The 23,795-nt window shown below is 39.5% G+C and overlaps 4 protein-coding genes across 5 annotated transcripts; 2 read left to right on the top strand and 2 right to left on the bottom strand.

The window, feature by feature from the left end:
- Positions 1-65: 65 nt before the first annotated feature.
- sfxn1 (sideroflexin 1) lies at positions 66-8,670 on the bottom strand. Its single transcript, XM_067599030.1, has 11 exons — positions 8,515-8,670; positions 6,628-6,797; positions 6,365-6,535; positions 5,901-5,999; positions 5,716-5,791; positions 5,298-5,383; positions 5,060-5,187; positions 4,908-4,957; positions 4,574-4,623; positions 2,974-3,021; positions 66-2,848 (listed from the first exon to the last, which is right to left on the bottom strand). The coding sequence occupies exons 2-11, from the start codon at positions 6,789-6,791 to the stop codon at positions 2,752-2,754; spliced, it is 969 nt and encodes a 322-aa protein (XP_067455131.1). The 5' UTR covers positions 6,792-6,797; positions 8,515-8,670; the 3' UTR covers positions 66-2,751.
- A 1,434-nt stretch (positions 8,671-10,104) lies between these two features.
- Positions 10,105-13,627, bottom strand: LOC137189273 (serine/threonine-protein phosphatase 2A catalytic subunit alpha isoform-like). Of its 2 annotated transcripts, none has more exons than XM_067599031.1 (7): positions 13,113-13,627; positions 12,396-12,605; positions 12,120-12,293; positions 11,949-12,038; positions 11,536-11,697; positions 11,317-11,435; positions 10,105-10,903 (listed from the first exon to the last, which is right to left on the bottom strand). In XM_067599031.1, the coding sequence occupies exons 1-7, from the start codon at positions 13,212-13,214 to the stop codon at positions 10,831-10,833; spliced, it is 930 nt and encodes a 309-aa protein (XP_067455132.1). In that variant the 5' UTR covers positions 13,215-13,627; the 3' UTR covers positions 10,105-10,830. The 2 variants fall into 2 exon arrangements, with proteins under 2 accessions (XP_067455132.1, XP_067455133.1); XM_067599032.1 differs by lacking the exon at positions 13,113-13,627 and adding an exon at positions 12,787-13,104.
- A 3,808-nt stretch (positions 13,628-17,435) lies between these two features.
- atp5po (ATP synthase peripheral stalk subunit OSCP) lies at positions 17,436-21,668 on the top strand. Its single transcript, XM_067599034.1, has 7 exons — positions 17,436-17,573; positions 17,853-17,903; positions 18,006-18,116; positions 19,425-19,554; positions 20,891-21,003; positions 21,152-21,238; positions 21,392-21,668. Exons 1-7 carry the CDS (start codon positions 17,547-17,549, stop codon positions 21,500-21,502), a joined length of 630 nt encoding a protein of 209 aa, XP_067455135.1. The 5' UTR covers positions 17,436-17,546; the 3' UTR covers positions 21,503-21,668.
- A 128-nt stretch (positions 21,669-21,796) lies between these two features.
- On the top strand, positions 21,797-23,690 carry si:ch1073-44g3.1 (uncharacterized protein LOC797133 homolog). The gene is made up of 2 exons (XM_067599033.1): positions 21,797-22,209; positions 22,498-23,690. Exon 2 carries the CDS (start codon positions 22,501-22,503, stop codon positions 23,173-23,175), a length of 675 nt encoding a protein of 224 aa, XP_067455134.1. The 5' UTR covers positions 21,797-22,209; positions 22,498-22,500; the 3' UTR covers positions 23,176-23,690.
- Positions 23,691-23,795: the final 105 nt, after the last annotated feature.

The raw sequence follows: 23,795 nt of genomic DNA on the forward strand, positions 1-23,795 counted from the left end.
CCTGCTGTGTCCGGTTTAAACCAGAAGATGGCGCTGTGGAGCCGTCAACATCAACCAACACCACATACAATATTTCATCATCTTTATTTCATCCAGTTAGTCTAAACATTACATCACCCCAGTGTACTGCAAAACAATCAAATACCATTTGTCATAATATTCTTTTTCTTAAAAATATTCATTTCAATTAATGCAAACTGTAAATGACTTATTCCCCTTTAAGTCGATTTGTATCGCTTTGGCTGTAGTGACATTGATTTTGATTTGGTAGATTGAAGCTTGTGAACATGTTATTAAGGAGTTAATTTTTTACATTTTTGAACACATTAAAGAGGAATCAGGTCTAGTTAGATGCAGTTAAAGGTTAAAGGACACTCAGAAATAATGTCTACCAGAGGGCAAGTTTAATATTTATCATCAGTCTCTCCCTCGCTGATCAAAGATGTACTGAAAAGCGTTGTGGACCGGAAACTGAGCAGGTTTTTAAAAATGTGCAGCATTTGAAATCTGTTACAACATTGTGCTTTTCTGGACTAACACACCGAAAACAGCTGTAATTGGAAAATGCTACATTCAGTTACCTTTAGCACTAGAATAACAAACTTCACTTCAAACCAGCAAGGGGGGGGGGAAACGGCTCCGACTCGCTCTGGAAACACTGACAATCTAAAATAAACTTACTTATACAGCAATATATGTTAGTAGATTTACAGTATATTAAACATTAAACACCTTACGGAAATCACACACCATGATGAGCAAAAGATGCAATGTCATCAAATCAATGTTCACAAGCATTTTCATGTATTTAAATTTCAAATGTAAACATATGCATTAATCGGACCAAATGGTTTCAACACACACTGGGTCCTTAAAAATACATGATTTTTTTTAAAGTTTCAAAATGAGGCGAGGTTGGTCAAACAACTTGCTAAAACATTTTGTGGCTTCAAGTCCATCTTTTTCCCTCTGATCCCTGATTTTAAAGTTGGCCAATGATTTCGCTGTCCGGTCTCTCTGATACGAGATCAGCCTACAACCCCAACTTCATACAGTCGCTGTTAATGTGGCACAGACAGGCCATCGGTCTTATACACCACAACAACCGTCAGGCCCACACACACACACACGCCAACTGTGTCCAGACACACTAATACTGGCATCATCATGTGAATACTGACGCTGCAGCACGAGTACAGAACAAAAGTTTGAACATCAGACTGACAAGGTGTCCATGATTTTTCACCTGCTTTAATCAGCTCACCAGGCCAGAGCTGAGATAGTGTGTGCTGATGTAACTGTATGTGCTTATTACAGTGCACATGTTTCTCACTTTCACAATGAAATACTGTAGTGAAACTCTAAGCAGGATGTTTGTTGCTGATTCAAGCTTTTAGCTGGGAACTTCCACATTTCTCAAACTCATCAGGCTGAGATCAAAGTGGTTACGTTTACTGTGATTTTGAAATGTTTCACTTTGCAATGTTAATGACTAAAGTTAGAGTTTAAACATAAATAGGACAGATGGATCCTTCGATATATCTTCATCCTTGCCTTGAAAAATATGATCTTGAGAGCATATTTGGCATTTTTTTTCCCCAAAACTTCACATCTATATCGAACATATGCTCCAAATGAATATAAAAATGTACGATAACAGTTGGAAAACAATTGATAAAACTACAACATAAATCTAAAATGTGCGGTAAAAATCAAACCTCTTAGGATGCGGCATAAAGGTACAGAAGACAGAGTGAGTCACATAAAAAAATAGGTCTGTGTAAGGCATGAATGAATGAATTCAATTTTGGTGGAATACTGAAATCACAAAATCCTGGACTGGGGATTATGGAAGCGGCGTGTTTTGCTGAAAAGATTGACAACAACACTGTTTGTCACCACTGTTCAGCTCTCCTGAATTTTTCTTTGAAGCAGAGGCCCCATAGTTAAATACCATGATGCTCATATGCGGAGTGGTTTGTTCATGCATGTTTGGCAAGCAGAATAAATACTGTGATAAACACTGATTATTAAGACATCAAATAGCACCGTGTTGGCCCGTCAATGGCTGCCACCTTCATAGCATCACATTTTATAGGGTGGATCCCTGGAAAATTGTGTTCAGATTGTTGAATGTCACTCATTTGGCAAAACGAACTGAATTAAAGTGAAGAAAAGTGAATGTCATTCTTTAAAATAACACTGTTGAGAGTAGGAGGTTGCAATCGTTGAGAGGTCTAAAAAAAAAAAAAAAAAATCTGAGTACAGATTTTGGCAAATGCATGAATTGCAGAGGTCTTTGACTAATCAATGGTCAAAATCTGATTATTATCATCAACTGCCTGCCAACCTTAGGTAGGAGAGTGTGAAAATGGTTTGGCGGCGACATACGATCAACAAGTCACCAACTTTACAAAAGAAAATACTGTACAGAAAGTAAAATGTCCATTTAAATCGGTCTTACACGGGCCACTATATCTGTCATGGTAAAACATACTTTTCATCCAGCCCACTCGGGGAGAAAATCTTCTCAAGCAGTTAACAATAAAATCAACAATCACATTGACAAAAGCAAACATCTCATTACAAAGAGACTGACTGAGAGAGGGAGTCCTCAGACATCCATCTGAATGGTGGAAATGAGGAGACACAAACTTAACTTTGGCACACTGAATGAGGAGGGCTGGCAGAGAGGCGAGGACTGAGCCTGCAGCTGTGTTATGGCAGTGTTTGGATGAGGGGGCTGCACACTCATAGCCCTTTGTTGAAGTACACCCTCTCAACTCCTGGGTGGTTGGCCCGGATCTTCTCCTGCAGCTCCGGCTCCAAGCCGCTGACTGACATAGAGCTGGATGACGGGGGGGGGAGAAATGCAGGGGTTAATGCGTCAAACACATTAAGTTGTATTATGCAACGGAGAATCTGCATAATTAAAACTTTTTCCTCACAATCAAGTTTAAACCTTTCACTCACCTCTTCTGAGGGAACAACGCACAGCACAGTGGGGTGGCAAACACAAGGCTGAAAATAAAAACAGACCGATGAAACATGCACACATACAGTCCAGAGCTTCCTGTTCTGACGTCACCTGTCAAAAAAGACAGTCTGCAGGCACACCAGCGGCTGTCTGCTTCACATCAGTGCTTTGAGCTAAACGCTAACATCACAATGATAATGCTAACATGCTGATGTTTATCAGGTATAATGTTAACCATGTTAATCATCATAGTTTAGCATGCTAACATTAGCTACTTAGCACTAAAGAGCTAATTAGCACTTTGACAGTACAACTGAGGCTGATGTGAATGTCATTAGTTTAAACTCAAGTATTGGACAAATTAAGGTTTTGACTTGATGATAATACGAGAAAAATTCAGAGGGGTTGTAAAGGAGACGTGAGAGCTTGTACTGAATTTCAGGGTGATCCAGTTGTCGACACATGTGACTAAACCACAAAGATGTCCACCTCATGGTGGTGCTAGAGGAACAGTAAGGGGATCCCCAAAGTCATTAGGATTCATCCTCCAGGGACATATAAAGCAGTGGTTCTCAAAGTGGCATCTGGGGACTCCCAGGGGTCCTTGAGGGGGTTCCAGGGGGTCCCCAGCAAAAAGGGGAATCATTTATTTTCACTATAGTTTCCATCCATAAGTAACACAATGACTGAATGTATGACTGTTTTGGTCATGAGTTTCATACAATTTCTGTAACAAAAAACATCTAAAAGCTAAATCTTATCAAATGGGGATTTGTGGTCTAATTTATGTCAGTTTAGGGGTCCTTGACGTGAAAAAGTTTGAGAACCGCTGATTTAAAGGAAAAGTTCAAATTTTTTTGCTGAAGCCTCATATTCCAGCTGAACTTTAGAGGGTGTTTTTGCACAAATATTAAAAGATGGGTTCATGTGCTAAGTTATGGCAAACCATTAAAATAGTTTCTGAGAGACTTCAGTCTGGACAAAAGTGGTTGACCGACTGATTGCTGAGCCACACCGTTAGTGTGGCTAAAAAGATATCCAATGAACATGACGAAGGGTGAATTTAGTGGTCGGAGCGAGGTGGTTGTTTCCTGTCTACAAGCTTTAAAATTTGTGGCATGTGTCTCAAATTATTTGACAAGACACGTCTATAAAGTGTGTTTGTGTGTGCGTGTGTGTGCGCTAGTTTACAGGATGTGCTGCTGATCACTGTCACGTCATCTGAGCTGAACTAAAGGCATGTTACACATGAGTGTAATTGCTCATCCTGAGGTCAGAGGAGGTTAAGTGAAGCCAGGAAGCAGTGAAACTCAGTGCAGGATATATTGGTCAAGATGGTAAAAATCAGCCTTCTGACCTCAACTAGCAGTTTATCCTAAATATAATATGAATGCCTGGGCCACAGATTAGGTTTCTGAACTCTATTTACAGTGAGATTTGACAAGAGAACTTGACTATAACTTTTAACAACATTTAAAGCGATATAAAAAACATTAAGATTACTGGGTTTCATATCCATGTTGTAAGAAATTAGGTTGTACTTTCAAAGGAATTACACATGGTGGCTTATCAGGTGGACCATCTCTGACGACTCACCAGAATCCCACCAGGCTGACTTGAATAGGTGCACTCATCCATGGGAACTTCTGAAAAGACCAGGCAGAAAAACGAATGAGGGGCACAAAAGCAGTGGTGAATTCCCATACTAGAGTGGCCTCATGTCCTCGGTGCTTTTCATTGCTCTGATGTGTGATTACTAAAAGGAAACCGAGTGGCAGAGGCAGAGTGGGACACCGAGTTCCCACAGTTTAGCTTAAACCTTCACGGTATTTGAAGTCAGTGATGATGAAGTTGATGTCGAGGAGCAAATGCGTTCCTCTTTTGTGAGTTTGTGTCTCAAAGAATGAAACTAAATCAGAAACATGCCTACCCTCAGAAAGGCCTTCTTTTCCAAATGGTTCATTAAAAACGGGGGAATAGCTGAAAAGACACAATTAAAATATTATTACGTCATGCATTTTCAGTTAAAACTGTCAATTAAATGATGCCAACAGCTGACTGATGATACAAAGATATTCATACCCATTCCTGGAGAAGCCATGAGGATTCTGGAGACCACGACCTGAGAGATGGCCTGCTGTGCGGCTTTCGTCGACTCTCCTAACCTGTTGTCATTCTCGTCTGTTACGGGAATGCCGTGTTGAAGTTCTCTGAGGACAGGAGGGAGCGAAGAGGATTTAGCCTACTCAGAGAAAAGACCTTACAATCTTTGATATCAGTGACATTTCCGATCATGTATGTCATCATGCACTCTCCTTACCTTTGTCTCATCAGTGGGATGTTGATACAGTTAGCAGCGGCTACAGCAGCAAACGGAACGAACCGTCCAATCAGGGGTGAGATGTGCTGCAGCAGAAGAAAGGAGGCACAAAAATAGGAAGGAAGGAAATGAAACAGAATCACATCACATTATTCTGCTTGGCGCAAACCTTTCACACTAGTGAAGGACTGCGGGTTATTGCAGGTTATATTTCTGATATTGTGTATATGCATTATGCTTTTCTACTATAAATCAGCGTTTATTAATAGCTGGCGGGACAACATGCCGATTACAGAGCATGACCCTGTGCATAATATGGCTCTTCTATGACAAAGAGACTATATGTGCATGGCTGACGCCATCGTCTGAGGTCAATACATTAAAATGAGATGTAGAATGGGGTTAGATGAACTGATACCTTTGTTAGTGCATTTAGTCCTAGAGCGGTGGCAACTGCCCCCGTGGTGGCAGACACATAAGCTGTGCCAAGCTGACTGCAAACAGAAGAGTCATCGATCACATCAGCAGTCCACACAAACAGTGTTGAATGAAAAAGGGTTAATATGAGCTGGTGTCAGTGGCAAAAAAACGTCCGTCTCTTACCTGACTGTGATTGGAGCATCACCGCTCCTGTTGGTGTAATTGACTATTGCATTGAAGGACTGATTGATCCACTGCCAGAACAACACAGCCGGAGTTGTCCTGCAAGATTGCAAACAGTGCAGTTTGTGTTGAGGAAAGTGTAAAGATGCAGATTTCATTCTAGCAGCTTTATTTTCCAGCTAAAGTTTAGATTTTCTGGTTTCAATTTGCAAACTTTGAAATTTGACTTCTTTAGAAAGAGTTTGAAAGATTTAAATTACTGGGATTAAACTAAATTTTCTTCTAAACAAATGTGCTCCAGTAATATATATATATATATAAATGCACAATATTTATATCTATATTAGTAGTAGGGGTAGTAGTTGTACTAGCTTTAGAAGCAGTAGCGTATTTTTAGTAGTAGTAGTAGTGGGAATTAGAGTCACAGTTTTATAGTCTGATATAAGACTCCTACAAGTTCTTACTTGTAAAAGGTCATCATGCATCCAGTGATCGTCATGTTCATTGGAACCTGCGCTGACATGCGGCCAATGAGGATCATCTTCTCCCCAGTATCGGGATGGAAAGCTGAGTCGAAAACATACTTGGCTCTCCACAGTTCGTCCTCCGTCAACCCCGGAGAGACTATACCTTGCCTGAGAGACAGTAAAGACAGAAATCCTCCTAACAGCGGCTCTAAGTGGACTTCTACTGATACATCTGTCCTTGTAGCTCTAGCCTGGCTCACCTGTAGTCGGTGATGATTTTGTGCGCGTGTGCTAGTTGTTCGTTGGTGAGGAGGATGTTTCTGGGGTCTGTGACAGTGAAGAAATGTTTAGCTCGGCCCACAAATGTGCTCTGGTCCCACCGGGGCTCCTTGATGTTTATGGAAGTGGATAGCTCTGCTGCCATATTTATCTGGTGAAAAGGAAATGTTATAAAAAATCATATCAGAGGTTTCTCAATGCACGAAACACTGGAACTCCAGTGAACTAAAGTGTTTCATAACTACACTGTGTTACGCTAATAGTGACTCATATTGTTCCTGAATTCCAGCGCTGTGCAGCCTCTCAGTCCTTGTTTTCTTTTGCAGACACAAGTCAGAGAAGGAGGACTTGTGAAAAAAAGAGCTCCTTTCTGGATTGCCATGCTGCTAATTCAGCATAATGTTGCTATGGCAATGGCTGACCTGACACAAGGGTTGTGAAGCGCTAAATTGCAAAGCTCTATTATGGGCACACACCAACCCCCAAACTATGGCTGAAAAGCAGCTCTTGGAAAGTGACGAAGCCCTCTGCATGTGAAGGACTGCAAACGGCCAAACAAATCATTAATTTTTTATCAATAAATTACAAATCATATAAGGGTACAGTGAGCAAAGCACAGGAGGTTATGCAATATTTGGGCTTCTTATCACCTCTAGTGAGTATTTCATTAAATGTTTATGCATTTATGATTTCACAATCTGCAACCAGATAAAACTGGCCTGCACTGACACTGCACTGTCAAAAACATGCTTTGTGGATGTGTGCATGCATGCTCATTCTCCCCAGTGAAGGACAGTGTGTGTGTGTGTGTGGGTCCATGCAACCCAGTCTGATCTGGTTTTTAACCATTTGTGCCTCTAAGAGGACCGAGCACAGCCAAAGTAAATCAAGGCTATACAAGGATTCGCAGCAGCATGATAAACCTCCACCTGAAACTGCACCAAAGATGGCTGCTGGATTGACAACAAAACAGAAAACTCTCTCTCTCTCTCTCTTTGTTTTTGCTGGCGGCTGTATAAGTGCATGAGGCGTGCTGTCTCTTTAAATTGAATTAAACTCCATGGGATTCTCACGAGATGGCAACAAAACACCCCTTTCACTACAGCTTATCCAGCAAAACACTGAAACACACAGTGGGTATGATTTGTACAGGAGGCAGCTGCAGTCAAAGCCATGTTAACAGCTTTAATCGATGCTAAATTACTAATAAAGGTTATATCAGACGACTGAACTTTGGACTGACACGGCCTTTGATCTATAAACCCCTCAGCTGGTTCTGCCCTCACTCTCAGCCAATCAAAGGCGGCCTGCGTGGCTACACATTAACCTGCAATTCACAGCAACTCCTCACAAACAAAGATATCGCTTACGAGCAGCATCTGGAGGCTGATTTCATATAAGCCCTCGTTTCATATACATCCGACATCTATGACACTGAGAGAAGCTGCTTTCTCTCAGTGGTCGGGAGGGTAAACATGCTGTGGTTAATTGTTCAACCCGACGTAGACCAGTCAAATCTGGACTGGGAAGGTGCTCCTGCAGCTGAGCACAGCGGTGAAAAGCATCCACCAAACAATAATAATCCAAATATCATCCTTGTCAAACGGCTAATTAGGTGCAACATCTGTCCAGCCCGATAATTGTCCAGCTGTGCGCCCCCAGACTCAACTAGTATCAGCCTGCCACATCCCCACATCCAGCGGGGCTTCTCAAAGGAGACTCTCGCGTCTAAATGACAGACTCTCTCCCCCCCACCCCACCCCACCCCACACCCCCGTCCCCCCCGATTAGAGACGAAACGTGCACGCTGGTGTTTTTGAATTTCGACATCTTTGTGTGTCATTAAAAGATGCGGAGAGGTTACTTACTGCACTGTGGGCTCCGGCGGTCCGCAAGAGGTGTCCCTGAAAGGCTGCAGCCAGCTAATTTTACATGCAGCAGCGTCAGCACAGCTAGTGAGCACACACACACACGCACACACACTCAGTCACTCACACACACGCATTCACTCACACATATACTCACACAGACCACATCCCCCAGTGGAAGGAATCTCACTAAGAAACTAAAAGTCCTGCCTCAAAAACAGGGAGTCGCTGAACAACAGTGTAGTTGCATCGATCAGTAACCGACAGGAAAAAGTTCAGACAATACAAAATGATGTCATATTCTTCTATAAATCAATTGAATTTAACGTAAACATCTGAGGTGACGAATTCACTTTCAACTTTATTTTCGCACGCGCGCTGAGCAGCACATCCGTTAATGACATTTTCGCTGACTTGATGCACAGGCAGTAAATCATTAATATATAATGTTAAAACTAGTAAAACAACAGCCTGACGTTATCAGATAATACGAGTGTGTAGTTCAGAAGAAGGTGACCCTTAAAACGAGATAATTAAAAAGCAATTATTTAATGTAACTGTTTTATTCAATTATATTTGGTTCATGGGAGAAACTAAAATAAATAACAAAATTAAAAACAACACACAAGGGGATCCAGGGACAAATTCCTCTGCATCTGGGATCCGGTTTTGACATATTGAGGTAAACTTATAGCTGCTTTTACTCCACTTCAGGATATTAATCACGTAGACCACAGTATATATAGTTTAACTAATAGAACTGCTTAGATTTACATATTTATTTTTTCTTTCTTATATTTTTTTCCTCTTATTCTTATAATTGTATCTGTCTGTTCTGTACCAATTACTTTCATTATTTCTATATTTATCATTATTAATTTTTGTCAGTTTGTATTCACAACAGAGCTTGGATAAAGTCTTGGATAAAGGCTGTTTCTCTCCACATGCCACTCCAAATGTTTAAAATGTTTTTGGGTAAATGCCTACTATGTATGTATATTGTATTTACTATGTATTTACCTGGTAGATCAATGCTAGCATGTATGCATAAACACACATATATATATATATGCATATATGAATACACACACACATATATATATATGTGCATACACATAATGACATTGAGAATGGCTAAATTTGACCTCATTCATATTTTTTAAATCTCTGCTCATCTAGGTGAATGTACTCTATGTTCAGGTGAATGGATATAGTCTTTATTGTATTTTTTTTAAAAGGAAATATTAGTCTAAGTACATGTTCACTATATTTTGTGCTTGTCAACATTTCCAAAAAGAAACCCCAAAACTAAATGAAATACATAATTAGTCATGGCTTGAATGGCAGCTGCAGACCAGCTGTTCGTCCCTTCATGGTTCAAATCATAAATATATGACTGTAATGAAAATAAACTGATACAGAAATTTAATTCCCTTGTTACCTGCACACATTCATAGTAAGGCTGATTATCACCATGCAGATTATTTCATCAGTTCTCATCAGATTTTTTGGGTGTCTGTTTCCATCTAGTGGTGACTGGTGAGAGCTGTGGCCAGTAAAGCTAAAAAAAATGTACCTGTTAGAAATAAATGACGAAGCAACTTCAGACTTTATTTTGTATAGTTGTGGCTGCAAAACAGCAAGTTACTTTTACCACTGATGTCATTTGTACCAATATTGCCTACTTAAATTAATAACATTAACTCCCAGTAGAGACAGCAGAGCAAAAAGAGAGCTACTTACACTGTAACAGGGTATAAAAAACAACGCAGTCTGTCAGTGCCATGTGATAAAAATCAAATACAAAAGTGCAAAGAGAACATTCCCGACATCTAACCCTAATCATCTCACTTCACAAAATAAACTGTTGTTGCGCTTTAGTTACAAAAAGAAAATAAGTTCACATTGTATTTACTGCAACCTTTGATTTGAGGCCATGCCAAGTGAAAGATGCAGCTTATATACTGTATATAGCAACACACTCTGGTCATCATTGATGCCCTATCACAAAGATCACTTACATTTAGTTGTTACTCTCAGCATTAGTTCATTCATTTTTCCTGACAAACCAGCAGGTATTTGTGAAGGTATTGTTCATAGTAGCAATCATTTCTAGCAATAAAAACATCATGCACAGAGAGAAAAAGGTTGTAAGGGTGGTGGTATTAGCTAGTTAATATAGTTTCCATTTCATTGTGATTATGGCACACATTTTTTTGGTCCATGGGGTTATGAATGCTTCTTTTCTCAAGCCTCTGTGCGGCCTGTTGCCATCCTCACCAGCTCCGCTCAACACCCTCCCACGTGTGGAGATCTTTACAGGAAATAGTCGGGAGTACGCCGCGTCACGTGGGGCTCCCCTCTGCGTGGTGCAGGGTCAAACTGTAGGCTGAAATGAAGAGAGAAAAGGACTACACATCAACTTGGATTTTCAAATTTTTTTATCTGTTTTTTATTTTTTTATCAGCATGAATTGAATTTAAGGACAAATGTCCTTAATAGAAATAAACAAGAAATTGTCTTTAAGAATCAGATTCAGATTTATTGCCAAGTAAGTTTTCACATACAAGGAATTTGTCTTGGTGTAGTGGTACAATAACAATCAAAAATGTAAGGTAAGAGAAAAAAAAGTGTCTATACAAAGGGAGAAAAATAGAACTACCACAAAAGATAGGTGGTATAAATATATAAATAAAATTTTAGGATGAAGAAGTAAAAAATATGTTGTATGTGAAGAGAGCTGTAGAATACTATATGTATGTGCCAAACACAATGTAATTCATATTTTAAAAGATTACTTACAAGGAGTATTTCAATGTGTCATCAAGCTCCATGATTGCTGCCTGGTTTCCACAACGATAACAATAGTTTGGTGCGCTGAAGATCGTCACTACATTTCGGTCATGGCACCAATTATAGCCCTAAATGACAAGATTTGTTAACTCTTTTAAATTTGCAACATGTTATGTACTGTAGTAGCTGTATCTAAAAAAAAAAAAAAGTTCTGCTTTCAGCAGGTACCTCCATCACCAGCTGGTGGGCTCTTGAGACCAAAGTTAGGCCGTTTGCATGATTGAAAGTCTCAGAGATGTCCTGCCCGAAGGTGTAACCAGCACCACGGGGGGAGATGCCCCAACCACCACGGTCATCTGGGTCTGACCACAACAAGTCACACATTGGACCCTGAAACATGCAGGAAAGCAGTGTTGTTACGCTTAAAATCTACATATATATACAGAAGTTTACAGTATGAGAAAATGTCACATATTGTAAAATTACAGATTTTAGGATGGAATATGGAAATCTGCAGAATGTGCAAGCTTAGCAGGATAAGTTATGTTGTAAAGAGTTGGCAAAAGTTGGAGCACCATTGCTGGTACATAATCCTTAATAGAAATCTGTAAACATTTGCATACTTTGACAGTAAAGTCTACCTCATGAGGAACCTCCTGTAAGCGATCCAGCGCTCTGATGTGTTCCAGGGTGTCTATTGAAGGGGACAACCCTCCATGTAGGCAGAAAATCTGAACAAAAAGAAAGAGAAAATAAATCACATGTATCTGTGCTTCACATGGCACATCACACAATGTACTACATCGTCTCACCTGGTTATCTACCAGTGCAGTGAGGGGCAGATAGTCAAACAGATCTGTGAAGTACTTCCAAACATTGGCATTTCCATATTTCCTCAAGCACTCGTCGTAAAAGCCGTACACTTGTGTGATCTGTCTGCTCTCGTGGTTCCCTCTGAGAATTGTGATTCGCTCACGAAACCTCACCTGCAAAGAAAAATGAATTTACAAACCACATGCCCCGCTCCAAATCTGTATCTGAAATTTCCTTGGCATCTAGATTAATATTAAAGCATCAGTTTTTTTTACCTTAAGAGAAACCAGGAGCGTAACTGTCTCCACAGAGTAGTAGCCTCTGTCAACATAATCTCCCATGAAGAGGTAGTTGGTGTCTGGAGACTTCCCACCTATCTTAAACAGCTCCATTAGGTCATGAAACTGACCATGAACATCTCCACAGACGGTCACCGGACATCTCACCTCCTGCACATTGGATTCCTTCGTCAGGATCTCCTTAGCCTTAGAGGGAGGGGTACCAAAAAAAAACAAAAAAAAAAACACAGGATGAGGCTGGTAAACAGGTAACACAGTGTGGTGCAGTGTAGGAGCGCACAATGAACATGTGTTGTAAACAAGTCTGTCAGAGCCAAACACTGAATATTTATCCAGTTTCAGATTGTGGAGGATACTTGATTATTACATGCTGTTGATGTGCCGGTGCACTCTAGTGCTGAAGAGGTACCAAGGGTGGGCGTAGCTAGGGAAAACATATTCTCAGGCATCCCCCTCCATCTTCTTGGCGAGTGGTTTCCCTTTTAGCAATGTACTGCGTGCAGCTGCAGCCAAATGGTGTGCTCCAAAGCAAGGCCACACATGCATTGGCTGACGTTAGTGCAGCAAATACATGTACTGATCCCGACAAACCATGCGACATAACATGTAACGCTCTGCTAGCTGCATCCTAACGTTAGAGAGCGGGTGATGGGTACACTAATAGCTCGCCTGCCCTCCTGGCGCAGAGCTTACCTTTTCGCAGAGTACTTTGACCTGATTTTCTGATAGCTGTTTGCACTCATTCAGTTGTTCAATCCATCCGTCCAACTCCTTGGTGAATGACTTGTCGTCCATGCCTAATTTGCCGTCAGCTAGCGAGCCGACCAGCTTTAAAATCCCTCAGGAAAAACCTCTCTCTCGCTATATATCGTTACGTTTTGATGGCCCGACTACGCTAAGTTACGTCCTCGCGGGCTCTTCTCTGGTCATTCGCAGCAGTGTGCGTGTGTGCGCGCGCTCCGCCAAAAACGAATGCGTCAACTGTCGTGCGTCCCTGCAGTTTGGTTGGTGGGGACTTAAGTGTTTTAACTAGTTCACATGATATATAAATGATGTACTTCTCATCGTTTAACGACCAAGGTCAAGCAGTTACTTTTTTAGTATGGTTTGAATAGTGTAATTTCTGTTTTATCTGCCCCCTTCTGGATGAAACAGGGCAAAGTCAGGACCAACAGACATAAAAAAAAACATCACCCAAAAATAAAACAAAACACATTCATTGGTTAGCTACCGTTGGTTGGTAAGTAGCTAAACTGTAGCCCACAAAATATATACATTTTGTCCTACAACGATAACATAGTAGGCTTTGGTTGGGGTCAGTTGAGTTGGGTTGGCTTGATGCTCATGAAAAAAACAAAATAAACTACTACAATGTGATTATTGGGCCTAATTTATACAACACTAGTTTTAAAGATAATTTGCTATAAAATCAGAGCCAGCAACGTTAATTTACGAAGGAAGATCAAAAAGGAAATCTGAATCGTCTTTATTTTCCAAATGTATTTAAAGATAATGTGCTTACATAGGCTACAGTTCAAAGAAAAGTTATCTAAAACAGTAATTTATTATGGCATTAACTTAGCTAAAAGTACGGAAGACGAGACGGCCGTGCTTACAATTATTTTTTAAATGCCGTTATCTCAACATCACGAGTTATTTATCTCGTTATCTCGAGAAAACGAGCTTGCTAATAGACCCTTCATCCACCAGGACCACCAGGTTGAGAGGTCATATTTTCTCGGATGTTGAAAACTATGTATTCTTCATTTTCAAGCCACATGGATATGCTATGTTTACTTGACAACATAAGTGAGAATGCATGAATGAGTTATCCATTTCATGTGAACAATAATTCAAAACCTCAGGATATTAAATAAATCAGCATAACCATAACCATTCACTGCATAGTGTACTCCATTGGCTATCATGATGGTCAAGTTTATACCACTAACACTTTCATATCAATAATAATAAACCTAATGAAAATATAACAATACATACAGTGTTTCCCCTAGGTTGACAGCGTTGGAGCGGGGGGATGTTGAGGGGGGCATATGAAAAACTCAAGACAGAGACTCATCAACCAGACATTTCTCTGTTCTCTGTTAAACAGCGGCTAAGATTGACACTAAAATTCCACCTTAAAAGTCAGTCCACCTTCAGTGAGCCAGGTCAAGTTAAGCTAACGCGTAGTTGCTAACTCCGGGGCTAACCCCCTTCGATAGGTGAGTACTTTCTTTATCTGGAGGAGATGCAGCATTTATGAACTGACAAACAGCCTGTACTGTACATTTACTGTCAGATTGACAACTAATTGCTAAACTTTTCCTCTGCTCCGCTCACGTTCATGTCATGTTTCTGCCGCTCACCCTCTGCGCTCGCACAACTACACACGCACATTTACACACACTTACACACACGCACTGCCTTATTCCTTAACGGAGCTACGCTACTCTTGTACCTTTCACGTAGACGTCCTTTGAAGAACGAAGAGAGGGAGGATGACTAAATCCACAATAACGTAGGGTGTTATTGTGCTCGCACAGTGTGCGAGTGAAAATCATGAGTCGCTCGTTTATATTAATGATTGTCTGAAATTTTAGCAGCGGCGTTGCTAAATGAATATAGGGGAAACACTTATTATCTTTTCATGGAGACACACATCAGTCTAAGTATTTTTTTAGTATCAGAGATTCTGCTCTGTAGTCTGACTTCTAGCTATAGGACAGTGTAGTAGTGAGATGTGCCACCGCCGAGTGCATCTCTTCAGACTTCTTCCATGATTTCTCTTTTGTGACAGCAATTGTGTAATAACTATTATGAGTGCACTATTATAGATGTAGCATTGGTTCAACATAATGGTTAATGCATGGAGGAATGACATGCATTGATTATCCTGTGACCTCGAAATAACAACGCTTGTTTTCTCAAGATAACGAAACAACTAACTTGTGATCTCGAGCCTCTTGCCTCTTTTGGGTCATTGTTTTGGTTTTATATCCCACAAATACAGTAGATTGTATGGTGTCCCCAGCAGCAGGTAAACATAAAAAAGCTCTGATGAAACAACTGTATGCTACTTGCCAAACACCAATTGGCTGACAGACAAAGTTAGAAGGTATTTTGTGCCAAAAGTCAAACCTGTAGTAACATTCAGATTGTCTCTGGAGTTGGTGGAGACTATAATTAGCTAAAGGAGACAGAATATTGGACTACATCCATCAGGTGGCCAAACACATTAACAAATTAAGCTAATGGTGATATTATGTGTTGGTTGGATGTGTAAATATGATTTTTTTCTGTCAGCACACTGTCCATAACATTTTCAAAAGGTGATGATATTTGATGTATGTGCCTTCTCAGTTTATTGTGGACTTCTGGCCCCAAGGCACCCAAAAAATAATAAAAAATAATGCAGCTATAAAGAAAAATATTCTTACTGACTTATGACTATTTTATTAAAACGATATAATAGTCATATGAACAACATAGTAGCTAAAATAATCATGAAAATGTAAAATAATAGGCTTTTTTCACAGAACACATTTTACATGTCACGGTAGGAAAATCACAGGTGTAAATAATAAAAAATAATGACGGCTGAATTCCATGTAGCTGTTTCATTTAAGGTCCTGGTATTGTGTGTATTGTCTCACTGTCATGCTGCTATGGTTTAATTGACTTCTTCTACAAGTCAAAGTGTCTGCTGTGAAAAAGCCTATTATTGATTCATTTAGTTGATTCAACTTTGTAAGACCACCTAATGGTACCACTCAAAAAAATATGTATTTTAGCGAACAGCAAATATATTAAGTTTTGCACCATTAGCAGTTAGCCAAGTGATTTATCTCAATAAAGCATAGCTCTACTGATTTGTCCATATAACTATATACTCAGTTTCATTTGCTCTAAATTAAGTCTTTGAAATGGGTTTCATTGAAGTTTCAATTGCTGTGTTTAAGTCTTGTGTACACTGTTGCTAGGCGACAGATAAAAATGGTCATCATCTTGTTCTCTTTATAAGAATGGTGAATGAGTTTATTTTTATATCACAGTTTCTAGCTTATTGATTTTAGTATAACATTTGGGAATGACTGAACAACTGAATAAATATAAAAAACAACCTCCATGGGTTCATGTCACATGGTAGACATTCAAGTTGTTGATGTTATAAGAACCAACCAAGTAGATAGGCAACAGACAAAAATTAAAATATTCTTGATCGATTTCAGAAATGTTGAATGATTTTGTGCTTTTGCATTTTAACAGCATGTTTTGGCACAAGTAAAGAATACACAAGAAAACCTGGGGAAAAAACAACTTTCGTAGCGGCCAACATATTTTAAAACATCAGTACACCTCATAATTAATGAGTTCTGAGCTATTGGAAACTTTCCATTTACAAAACTGTGTCAGTGGGTTATTCAAATTAGGCTAACACTGATGAGTGGATCAGATGAGATTAAGATTTAGTGTGTCGTCCAGACGTGTGTATGTGTTGTATAAAATTATAATTTGTACTATATATATTTTTACATGGCTCTTTGCATGGATCTACAGTGCGGTGGAGCATGAGACTAGTTTCCCAGTGGTGAAAATTAATTATCCAAAACAGTGAGTCTCTTCGATGTCCAGCTAGTTTTAGAGCGTGGGTGGGATTGAACTGCCCCTCAGAAGAATTAATTCTTTATATCCATGTTTGGAAGTATTTTAAATTTAGATCTCATCCTGTCAGGATAAGCATATCTATTACAAGGGGTTATTGTGCGTAAAACATTTCGTCAAGTGAGGTGGGCTCATGTCAAGTGGTAAAAAAAAAAGCAAAGTTCATCAGTCAGTAGTATACCATCATAAATGGGCTTTTAAGAAATGTTCCTCATTCAGATAGGAAATATAAATATAAATGTACTAAAATAAAAGAATAACGTTATTTATAAAGTTTTTGATGGCTCTTATTATTTTAATTTTTTTTAGCGTTTTTAAACATTTGTGGTAGTTTAGATGGCCTCTCCCCCTCCGTACAGAATGTGCTACACTGGAAAAAACTACATTACCCACAGCTAGACGTCTTCCTGTCAGTTGCACATGCGCAGTCGTTTGTTCCACTCTGGACAGCTGTAGGAGAAAATGGCAGCACACATGCTAGGACAGCAGGTAAGACATTCAATGATTTTGGTGATTTTAATCCTTTTATAATAGTTCTGACTGAGTTTTTTATAGCGTAAGAACTTATCTAAGTGTTGTATGCTTTCTGGAGACCAAGAGGTAACGCTAAATGTCCAAAAACACTTACACAAGGCATTGCACTTGAATGACTGCTAATATGTTAGCCTGCTAGCTAACTGTCTTTAACGTCAACGGTGCAACGCTCAAGTTTATCCGCTCAAGTTCTGGTTTCTCAGTGTTGAAATAATGCTATTTCTGCTTGTCCAGGCCCGCCAGTTCAGCACGTCTGTGATCAGATCTGCAGCAAAGCTGATTAAGGTAAATAACGTCAGGCTGCACGGAACAAAACGGCGCCTCTGCAGTTCATTATATAAATGATTAGTGGTCGTTTAGGTCATGTGTTTGTATCTTTCCTTCTAGCCTCCCATCCAGGTGTATGGAGTGGAGGGCCGCTATGCCACTGCTCTTTTCTCAGCTGCCAGTAAGCAGAACAAACTGGACCAAGTGGAGCAGGAGCTGGGAAAAGTGTCTGTAAGTCCAAAAAAAAAAAAAAATCATACACAATTTAATGCAAGCACATATTTGTAGTTTAATGGTGTAGAGGCAAGACAGCTTTATTTATAGAGCACATTACATGACAAGAAAACTCAATGTGGTTTACATAAAAAAATAGACATAAAAGCAATTAGCATATGCAATGCAGTGGTAGAAAAGAAATTAGTTGATGAAAAGATTAAATAAATAATAAAGAAACAACATATATTTATTCATACCACACTACAATACCTACATACACACATACTAGGTATAGCAAGGTCATACAGAGCACACATTTTCATAGGTTGAAGGCAAGGCAACTTTATTTACATAACACATTTCCTACCAGGGCAATTCAAAGTGCTCTACAGAAAATAAAAAAGAATATTGTAGCAGAACAGTTAAAGTTATTGGATAAAAAAATCCAATGTGAAGATAATAAAATAAAAAACAATCCAATGAAAATAAATTAAACATGTAAAACTGAGTGTTTACTATGCAAACACATGTAAAAGCATGATAAAAATTAAAACACAACTTTAAACGCATAAAAGCATGATGATGTAAACGCATTAAGCATTTAAAGTGACTGTGCTGAGATCACAGGTAGTAGTCAGTCAAAGACTTTGGAGAACAGGTTTTTATTCTGGTTTTAAATGAATCTACAGATGGGGCCTGTCTTATGTCGTCAGGAAGCTGATTCCAGTAACGGGCAGTAGGGTGACTAAAAGCTGCATCCCCCCTACTTAGTATTTATCTGAGGGACGAATCAACCGGTCCCTGATGATCTGAGGGGTCTAGTGGGTTCATAATGATTTAGCATTTCAGCAGTGTATTTAGGCCAAAGATGTCGACTGATTTTAAAAACAAGTGAAAAGATTTTGAAATGGATTCTGAAAATGATTAGAAGTCAATGCAGGGTTTTAATGGTGTGATGTGTACAACTTTTTTTGTTCTTGAACCACAAATACACACACACACTAAAACACACTAATATTGTTCATAGGCCTGAGAAAATAGGAAGGTTTTGAGGTTAGCTCTAAATGTGGCTGCAGTTTTTATAGATTGCAGCTCATCAGGCCAGTGCATGATGAAGGTAGTTATTTTCCGCAACACTTTATCTCAAGACGATGTTGCTACAGGTGTGTTGCATGATATAATATAATAAAGAAGTCTAAAAGTGCTCTATATCCAAGGAATGATCTTATCACTGTCCAAGTTAAAGTGTTTTAACCAAATGTAGTTTTTCCTCTCATACATAAACTAAATTGCCTTATTTCTGTGTGCCATCTTTTTCCCCAGACCCTCATCAAGGACCCCAAGATTTCCACTATTGTAATGAATCCCCATGTGAAGCGCAGCCTCAAGCAGAAGACCTTCCATGATGCTCTTGCAAAGGCTAAAGTCTCCCCTATCACTGTCAACCTCATCAGTGAGTCATCAATGACCTGGGCTAAGTGGTCTTTTTTGCTTCAATGCTTTGGTCCTCTGGCTGATTATGGGGGTTTTCCTAATCATACATAAACAACCCATTTTTGGTGTTGTGAGTGAATGTAATAAGTTTGAGTCTTCAGTCTTAGGTAAACAGAGGTTACTGGAATTTAAATTGACCTACTAAGGTTTTTCCCAGTACTCACTCTTAGCATTAAAAGCGGTTTGTAAAATGAACAATAGTCCACAAACAGATTCAATATTAATGCTGTTAATCTTATACTGCACATAAAATCACAGGAATGACCATGTTTCCATGGTATATGTTTGCTCATTAGGACAAAAATGCAAATAATTTACATTATATAGGTTTGTTTTTTGTCAGCTGGCATGATGTCTACCAACATTTTAGTTATTTGGAAGTATCGCATAGGGAAAACTTAAACATGCAGTGTTTCAAAATGTATTTTTAACATAAATGTAACAGACTTGGTTCTGTCTCATATAGGTCTATTTTTATGATCTGTGCCAAATTAAATGTTATACAAACATGTGTTGAATGGTATACACAAACCATTTCTGTTTTATGTGAAGTTTAATTCACAAAAAACATGTTTACTTGAATCCTTTATCTGGACAGTGTCCTTTTCTTTTCTTTTTTTTTCTTTCTTTTTTTTTTTTAAAAGACAACTGGATGGATAGTTAAGCTCATGGAAACACATTGAAATAGGCTGCAGCTCTTGTGTCTTTCTTGGTTTCCTTTGACCTTTATGGAGGTCAAGGGGAGCTAACAACCGTCAGACTTAATGGTCTGCAACCAAGCATTACTTGGCTGGTTCGCATTTTATTCATTCTGTAGACTCTTAGAATCTTTGGAAGGATTGTTTGAAACAATCCCCAGCACAAATATGAAAGAAGTCTGTTAAACAATGTTTTCAGTTAATCAGGACAACTATGATTATGTGAAAACGACTCCTCAAATACAAATTATCTAGATTAAAATCAGTTCGCCAACTGTTCAGTCCCACAATGGATTTTTCACTGCAGCATTACCACATAAGCTATGATTCAATCATCTTTTAAGTTCTGTGTGACCTTGGATCTGGTGTGAATATATTTTGAAGCTTTTGTTTAAAATTAAGACATAAAGTGAACACTTAAAGAGCCAGACAGGACAAAACCTTTTTAAAATATATATTTATTTTGAACTGATGTGAGTGACTGAGTGTTATGCATTGAATAACAGCGTTTTCTCAAGTCAAGGTCATTTTGCAGAGGAAAAGAAATGGAGAAGTGGTGAGTTTCACTCATGTGTATCTTGCCTTTTTGTTCTGCAGATGTTTTGGCTGACAATGGTCGTCTGACTCTTACTGGTGATGTTATCACTGCTTTTGGCAAGATGATGAGCGCACACCGTGGAGAGGTCATCTGCTCCGTCACTACTGCTCAGGTATGAAATGGATGGACATGTATAGTATGATAGTTCATGCACATCCTCTTTGAATCACATATTACTTATTTTACTTCAAAGTTACTAATTATATGCTTTTTACTGCAGATACCCTGTAAATCACCCAATTAATATTTATTCATTTCAGCCTTTGGATGAGGCCAATCTTGCTGAACTGAAAGTTGCTCTCAAGGGCTTTCTTCAGAAGGGTGAAACCATCAAGCTGGAAACAAAGGTACAATTTTAATGTGTGATCACAGAATCATACAAATTACCTTTTTGGAAGTTGTTGAGACTTCATCTTCAATGTAACTGAAGGTGATTAACAGAAAATAAAGTAATAATTTTGAGTCGTTTGTAATTTCAACTGTTTTATCCTCTTCAACAGTCGGATTCTTCAATCCTGGGTGGCATGATCGTCAGTATCGGCGACAAGTATGTGGACATGTCCACAAAAACAAAGATTCAGAAGCTGACCAAGCTCATCAGGGAAACCTAAGTCCTGTGGACTTAATCTTGCAAAAGATTGGAGATGAGCATCGGGAGAAATGCTGATTAAATGTATATTGCTACCTGGCACTGCAGTTGCTCCATAAATCCAGCGTCTGTGCTTAAGTTCATTTGGATGTTAATAAAAACTCTACAAATAAAAAAGGAAAATGCCCCATTGTTGTGATTGTGACAGTTGTTGGCACATATTTTTTTTAACAATGACCTGTGGTGGTGATGCAGATACATTGTTTATTAAACAGAGTAATTAGAGAGAGGTTCTCATAAATGATGTAATTGTTTAGTTGCAGTAAAATATCATAATCTTGGTTACGTTGTAACTAGAGGCGTACGCATTGTCGTGAAGGTGCTTCTTTGTTTAATATGCTTCATTTGTCAGCACCACATTGGATCAGCGGTGATGGGGTCCTGCGTTTGCAGGAAGCCCACGTGCGCATGCGCGGTCGGTGCATCCTGTTGTACTAAATTTTTTTTCCAGGCGAAAATGGCTGCCTCTCTCATCTTAACCTCTGTCTAAAGGATTAAATGATTATAAATTTGCCAGCAGAAACCGCAGTCCCGCTTCAAGTCAATGCCCATGGACACCAGGGCGTAGTTTGTGCGGCGCCATCACAAAGATGTTGCGGCTGTCAGAGAAGAAAAATGTATGCGATACGAAATTAACCCTTTCTAATCCAACATCCACCAACAAATGAGGTACGAACTATTCATTTTACGTTCTTGATATGGTCGGGCATTTCCGCAGTAAATACTAAAATGTATTTTTGTGTGTGCAGTGTTTATCTGCAGACTGTAATTGCACTTAGCTTGTGTTAAGACAAAGCGAGGTTAACTTAAGTGTTGCAACGTTAAAAGGCCTGTTTGCTCCACCAAAAGAAAGCTATTAAATTGCTCCCTAGGGGTTTTGTGTTTGTTTATACGTACGTGTACATTTTCAGTTTTTCCTACCTAATTTTTTATTTTATTTCTCTGCACCCCCAACAGAAAATGATGCATCAAGTGACCAGCAGCAGCAGTGACTACTGTATGAGTGGACTGGCAGAGGACTGTCATCCAGCCAGCCACTTTGATCTTTGTAGCACTCAATCAACAATCAACAAATTCTACCCAACGCCGACAAACCCTGCTTTGCAGCTTTCCCTTGCCGGCCTCGGCCCTTTGCCACAGAGCATGCACAAAGTCATGGCGTGTCAGATGCAAGACGCCCAGAACGACTTTCAGCCTCAGACAGTGAAAATCAGGGGTAGTGAGGCTCCAGGGCCCGATGGCTCTAAGAAAAAGAAGGGCATAGTGAAGTCCGGGAGGAGAGGGAGGCCATCAGGGACCACAAAGTCAGCTGGTTATCGTACAAGTACTGGACGTCCACTTGGGACCACAAGAGCAGCTGGATTCAAAACCAGTCCAGGGAGGCCCCTTGGCACCACCAAAGCAGCGGGGTACAAGGTCAGCCCCGGCAGGCCCCCCGGCAGCATCAAGAGTCTAGCTCGGCTCAAGAAGCTGGATTTTGGTTGTGACAGCGCCAAGAAACTAGACTTTAGCAACTGCGGCGGTTCCAAGAAACTGGACTTCACTAGCTGTGATGTTCCACCTTTTCCCTACACCATGATGGAGAAAACAGACCTCTCTGAGCCTGGCGGAAAAGTGGACGAAACCGGCGAATAGCTCTGAAGCTTTTTCCGCAGAGTTAGAAAAACATTTGAGTGCATGAACAAGAGGATGCTGAGCAAAACATTTCTCTGAAACGTGGGAAGAAAGAACTTCTTGTCATTTAGAAATGACTCCAAGTTTTCACTGTACAGCGTTTGACATTGTCTTCATTCTCTCATGATAAATGACGGAAATGACTCCTACGTAGAAGTATGTTAAAATCCTGTTTTGCAGAGATGCATGCGTATGAATTAACCACACCAGTCGGAGAAAGTGTATTTATCAGTTTGTGGTTCAAACCTCACAGAGGAGTGGATCTTTTTCCCCGTCAGGCATTTGTTTCTGAGAAGTGACATGTTCTCTTACCCTGCTTTAACATTTCTATGACCAGGTTCTTGTGATATTTTCTACATTTATAAAAGTTGCATTTTAGTATAAATAGCCAATCATGTCAGCTATTCCTGTGCATAATTATGTGAATGTAGTTGTCCTTTCTGTGTTGTCCAGTGCAATGTATTTTTCATTTTTTTTTTAAATATTATCCTGCATCATACCTAAAATGGGAGCACTGTGTTACACTTTTGATCCGCTTGAACTGGTAAAAATTCAATGCACAATCTCCTTTTGAACACAGT

Source organism: Thunnus thynnus, chromosome 9 (assembly GCF_963924715.1).
Source record: "Thunnus thynnus chromosome 9, fThuThy2.1, whole genome shotgun sequence".
Classification (NCBI taxonomy): Eukaryota; Metazoa; Chordata; class Actinopteri; order Scombriformes; family Scombridae; genus Thunnus; species Thunnus thynnus.